At 47.9% G+C, this 5,945-nt stretch overlaps 1 protein-coding gene across 1 annotated transcript; it reads left to right on the top strand.

The window, feature by feature from the left end:
* The first annotated feature begins 832 nt into the window (after window positions 1–832).
* LOC127007692 (probable serine carboxypeptidase CPVL) lies at window positions 833–5,635 on the top strand. Its single transcript, XM_050878925.1, has 3 exons — window positions 833–982; window positions 4,137–4,283; window positions 4,452–5,635. The coding sequence occupies exons 1-3, from the start codon at window positions 878–880 to the stop codon at window positions 4,743–4,745; spliced, it is 546 nt and encodes a 181-aa protein (XP_050734882.1). The 5' UTR covers window positions 833–877; the 3' UTR covers window positions 4,746–5,635.
* Window positions 5,636–5,945: the final 310 nt, after the last annotated feature.

Below are 5,945 nucleotides of genomic sequence, written 5' to 3'. Positions count from 1 at the left end.
TGTTTGGATTTTTGCTGGATGAAACATTACAGTCTGTTTATGCGTGTAACGAGGCTATTGAGATCTCGGAAAATTTCACATACCTTGGTAGCGTAGTTCAGAACAATGGTCAGTCTCGCCAGGAAGCCTTACGACGGATTGGCCTGGCCCACGGTGTTATGGATTCGCTCAGCACGAGCATATGGCGTTGTCGATACCTGCGTAGGACAAAGATCCGTATCTTCAAGTCCATTGTTCTTCTTATCTAACTATGTGGCTGTAAGACATGAACACTAAATAGGGACTTGCAGAGGCGGATTGATGCCTTAGGTAATAAATGTTTACGCAGAATCATGAGATATCGCTGGAATAACTGTGTAAAACTGGCGACTACTCCGTGAGACTGATTTGACATATATTACCTGCATAGTACGTCAACGCCAACTCCGGCTAAACGGGCATGTGGCACGCTACACACAAGCCGACCCAGCTCATCGGGTTGTCTCTGTAAGAGACAATCCTGTGGGAAGGCAAAATGGACGCCCACGGAGTTCGTGGTTTGAGCAAGTCGATAGGTCCTGCCGGGAGGTACTCAAAATGGGAATGGGGCCAGCATGGAGACTCGCTCCGGGGGACCGTTAGGCTTAACGCCGTAGGGTGGGCGAGGCGATGCGGCCCCCGGCGTATGCCCTATTGACTGATTGATTGAATTGAGTGAGTCATAAATTGTGAATGAGTGATTAAGTGTGTGCGTGTGTGAGTAGGAGTCGTAGTCGTGAATCGTGAGTGAGTGAGTAATTGAGTGAGTGAATCGTGAATTGAGTGAATTAAGAGTCGTGAGTGAGTTATTGAGTGACTGAGTGATAGTCGTGAGTGAGTACGCGCTTTTCCCAAACAGATGGTGGGGGGGCTGATGGGCACACACCTTGGCGCCTCATACTACGAGCGGCTGACGGGGGTCGCCAACACACTCAATTTTATGGACGACTCCGCACTCCTCGAGGTGAGACTGGCGCCAAGGGGACACGGGAGTGGTGGTGATGATGATGATGATGTTTGTTCGGTAAATCGTGCTGTCAGTTAAGAAATGTACAGTAAATCTTTCTCATTTAAGTTTATGTTTGGTCCCCAGGCTTATCTCTTCTTATAAGCTCATTAGTTCTCCTGAAGCAATGTGCCGTTAACTGTTGTGTGTGACACTGCTGTTGTGTGTGTGTGTGTGTGTGTGTGTGTGTGTGTGTGTGGCGTCCATGGTGCTGGTGCCTCCCTGTCCCCGTGCCCTTGTCTGAGCCCCAGCGTCGCTGTTGGGTGTGTGGCGTCTCTGGTCTTGCTGCCTCCCTCTCCCCTGTCCCCTGTACCCGTGCCCTCGTCTGAGCTCCAACACCCCTATAGTGTGTGTGTGTGGCATCCATGTTTTTTTTTTTAACGAGCCAGCCTATAACGCCGTTAGGGTTTCTTGTGAGGCCTGGATGGTAGTCGGCCCAAGCCCGTCATGGCGCAGGAAAGTGTTTTATAGTGGCGCCATCTTTTCTTGGCTCATAATGCCCCCCGGAGCTGGTTCTTGATTCAATTGGACGGTTTCCTCTAGAGTCCGGGTTGATGGGTGGTCTTTAGAACAGCATGTAGGTAATCTCAAGCCACTCGGTGGTGACTGAAAAATCCCAGGTGGTAGCGGCGGATTCGAACCCGCATCGTCCATCACGCAGTGAATGCGGGGCCCGCACGCTAACCACTCAGCCACCACCTACCCTCTTGTCCCTCGTCTCCGTGCCCTTGTCTGAGCACCAACGCCACTGTAGTGTGTGTGTGTGTGTGTGTGTGTGTGTGTGTGTGTGTGTGTGTCTGAGCGGTGACCCACGAACTCAACTCTGTGTTGGTGCCTGACTTTAGAGGAGCTGATTATGAGGGGCTCAGAAGACACCTTGAGGAAGTAAATTGGGGAACATTAGTGCTAGATGAGGGCCAGATCTCAGGGCTGGAACCGGAAAGACAGGGGAATCATGTAGAAATGACCTACAATAATTTAGTGAGAGTAATTACAGAGGGTCAGAGACAGCATATCCCTTACCAATCACGTAGGAAGGAAAATAACGACCCCAAATGGATGACCCGCAGACTCAAGCATGAGATTGGCTTGAAGAGAGGAATTTATAGGAAAATAAAGAACGGAGAAATCCACCTCAGGGGTAGGTATGTTGAGGTAGCCAGGTTGGTGAAGAGGAACACCCGCCTAGCAAAAAGAAATTATGAGATTAGGGTAGCCAACGAGGCCAAGAGCGATCCCAAGGGCTTCTTCAAATTATACAGAACGAAAACAAGGGACAAAATTGGACCGTTGAAAACAAACACAGGTGAGCTCGTTGAGAATGGAAAAGATATGAGTCAAATGATGAATGACTATTTCCTCTCAGTTTTCGCGCAGGAAAATCTAACAACCATTCCGGAGAGAGTTCAGGTATATGAGGGCGAAGAGAACGACAAGTTGAGGGATGTGATCATCACTAGGCAAGTAGTCCAGGATGAGATTGGTAGGTTGAAGAAAAACAAATCGCCGGGCCCGGACGAAGTATTCCCACGGATTCTGAAAGAGTGCAAGGAGGTTCTCAGTGCCCCAATTACCGATATCTTTAAGATGTCGGTAAATTCTGGGTATGTGCCCAATCAATGGAAAGTAGCTAATGTGACGCCGATTTTCAAAAAGGGAGACAAGTCAGCCACCTCAAATTATCGCCCAATTAGCTTAACATCAGTTGTAGGAAAGATGTTGGAGTCAATTATAGCCGGGAGCATTAGGGACCATCTAGAGAAGCATAGTTTAATTCATGATTCACAGCATGGGTTCACAAAGGGCAGGTCTTGCCTTACTAATCTGTTGTCCTTCTACACTAAAGTGATCGAGGCGGTTGACAGAGATGAAAACTATGACATATTATATTTAGATTTCAGTAAAGCGTTCGACAAAGTTCTTCATCACCGGTTATTACTAAAATTACAGGTTCACGGCGTAAATGGGAAAGTTTTGAACTGGATCAGGGCGTGGCTTAATGGTAGGAAGCAGAGTGTGCAAATCAATGGTAGAAAATCTGAATGGGGCAGTGTTACGAGTGGAGTCCCACAAGCGTCGGTGCTGGGTCCTCTGCTTTTTATTATTTACATCAATGGCTTGGACACAGGAATTAGTAGTGATGTCAGTAAGTTCGCAGATGATACCAAGATCGGTAGAGTAATCCAATCAGACAGGGACGCTACCGTTCTCCAGGATGAGCTTGACAGACTATATGATTGGGCGGGGAAGTGGCAGATGGAATTCAATGTCGGGAAGTGTAGCATTCTGAGTGTAGGTAGGAATAATCCCTCACACAATTACTCCTTAAATGACACTCCTCTAAGCAGGTCTGGGCGTGAGAGAGACTTAGGAGTGCTAGTGAGCGCTGACCTCCGTCCTAGGGCTCAATGCATTCAGGCTAAAAATCGGGCCAACAGAGTACTTGGTTTCATCTCTAGGAGCGTAAGCAATAGGTGCTCTGAAGTCATCCTCAAACTTTACTTAGCACTAGTTAGACCTCATCTCGATTATGCAGTTCAGTTCTGGTCCCCCTACTATAGAATGGATATCAAGATGTTAGAATCTGTACAGAGGAGGATGACAAAGATGATTCAGGGGGTGAGAAACTTACCTTATAAAGACAGGCTGAAGCATTTAAATCTACACTCTCTAGAAAGGCGAAGGTTGCGAGGAGACTTGATCGAAGTCTATAAATGGATGAAGGGCTTTAATAAAGGGGATGTCAATAAGATTTTGATAGTAAAAGAGCCAGGTAGGACGCGTAGCAATGGTTTTAAGTTAGACAAATTCAGATTCAACAAAGACATAGGCAAGAATTGGTTCACCAATAAAGTGGTAGATGAATGGAACAGGCTTGGGAGCCATGTTGTGGGTGCCAATACCATAGATACATTCAAGAAGAGGTTAGATAAAGCCATGGATGGTGAGATAAGGTGGGGTTGAGTATACAGGAGCTGCCTTGTATAGGCCAACCGGCCTCTTGCAGACTCCTTGCGTTCTTATGTTCTTATGTTCCTATGTCATCCCTGGTGTTGTCCCCGTGCCCTTGTATGTGCTTCAAGTCCACCCCCCCCCCTCTCTACTCCCGCAGGAGATGCACTACATGGACCACTGCGTCATCCTGCCCCGCTTCCGGCGCGCCCTCCACGTGGGCAACAAGACTTTCCATCAACCCTTTTACCTAGGAAAGTTTTTCAAGGCTGATGTTTTCCGCAGCACCAAGCCCTGGATTGAGGAGGTATACTGTGTGTGTGTGTGTGTGTGTGTGTGTGTGTGTGTGTGTGTTCCACAGGGTACTTGGTAGCACAATCACAGGTCAGCCTCAGTGGGCCGTGCGTGCCGCCGGTGGCTGGGTCAGGTGGCGGGCGTGCACGGTGCCTCAAACCTTCCTCGCCTCGCCCCGCAGATGCTGAACAACAGCGTCAAGGTGCTAATGTACAACGGGCAGCTGGACCTCTCGGTGCCCTACGCGTCCACGGAGCGTCTGGCGCGCACGCTCCACTGGCCGCACAAGGAGGAGTACATGCGAGCGCCGCGGCGTGCGTGGGAGGTGGAGGGGCAGGTGGCGGGCTACGTCAAGGAGGCGCGGGGGCTGGTGCGGCTGTTGGTGCGCAAGGCCAGCCACACCGTAGGCCACCTCCGACCACACTGGATGTTTGACATGTTCAGCAGGTTCATGACGCGCGACACTTTCCTGTAAGGGTGGTGGGAGCGTCCGCCAACCTGTGGGTCGCGTCGGCCAAGGAAAGCCCCGTTCACACTGTGCCGACTCTGGGCCACGACAACCCAGCGACTTTTCCATTTGACAAGTTGGTTCCCACGCTCAAAGAAGGGGGGGAGGTTTTACTGGCTTTTTTTTTTTTATTAATGTTTACTTTTTTGTGCCCTTGAGCTGTCTCCTTTGCTGTAAAAAAAAAAAAAAAAAAAAAAAAAAACTAGTTGCCAGCATGTCGTGCTAACCCTCACGACTCCAGACTCCCGTCACGACGTCGGCGCAGCATTCGGCAACAGTCTCAAGACTTCTTTCAAGACATGCCCGACCCTTTCACATCAACATCCAAGACCTCGTGTACCCTAGAGTCGTGGGTAGTCGTGGCCCAGAGTCGGCACAGTGTGAACGGGGCTGAAGAGGACGTTAAATCACTTCCCAATGGGTCAGTGCTGCCGGTGGCCGGGCCGGAGCGCCTTTCGGCTGTGGGATCATAGAAGGACATAACGAGGTGAATACTGGACAGATAAAAGGGGAATTTGGGTTAGACTTGGTGTTGTTTCAGGGAATCAAAATATTGTGGCCAAGGCCTTGAGTGTGTATGTTGTAGATTTATGCTTCACAAATATACTGTGTAACGGAGAGGTGAAGTAATCTCATGAACCTCTGGCCTAAAAGCACCCAGATATTTGCATGTTGCGGGTGGATTTTAATTAAATCCTCTCCCTGACACATGGCGGCCATTTTTAAATATCCTATCCTGTAAAATATGCTTTCAACATCTTAAAAAGACATTACTCATAAACTTATCAGCCGATTTCAATAATTTCTTTTTATTTTAAAGAATAAATTATGCTCTTTGTTTCGTGTTGACCAAAATGAAAGGATTTTTGTACTAAACTATGGTATTATTTTTTCCTTACAATTTCACAGACTCCTGAGAGTTTTTGAAAGCAAATAAATCATAATATACTTACAAATAAGAGCTTTGTAAAATATAAATTACGCAAACTGGTGTTACAAGTTTTTAGGTGGTTATTGAGGTTGATACGTGTAACTGTTTGTTGTTGGTGTTTATGTTCACTCTGTTATCTCACTAGTCAGGCCGGAGTTACCGATGCCTGCTCCACACGTTAATTGAAGTTATCTGGGTAGCAAAAAGAGCCTTAAATTAAGTGATGTAGATTTGTA

The sequence above is a fragment of the Eriocheir sinensis genome, chromosome 4 (assembly GCF_024679095.1).
Source record: "Eriocheir sinensis breed Jianghai 21 chromosome 4, ASM2467909v1, whole genome shotgun sequence".
NCBI lineage: Eukaryota > Metazoa > Arthropoda > Malacostraca > Decapoda > Varunidae > Eriocheir > Eriocheir sinensis.
This window is presented reverse-complemented; position numbering and strand designations above follow the sequence as displayed.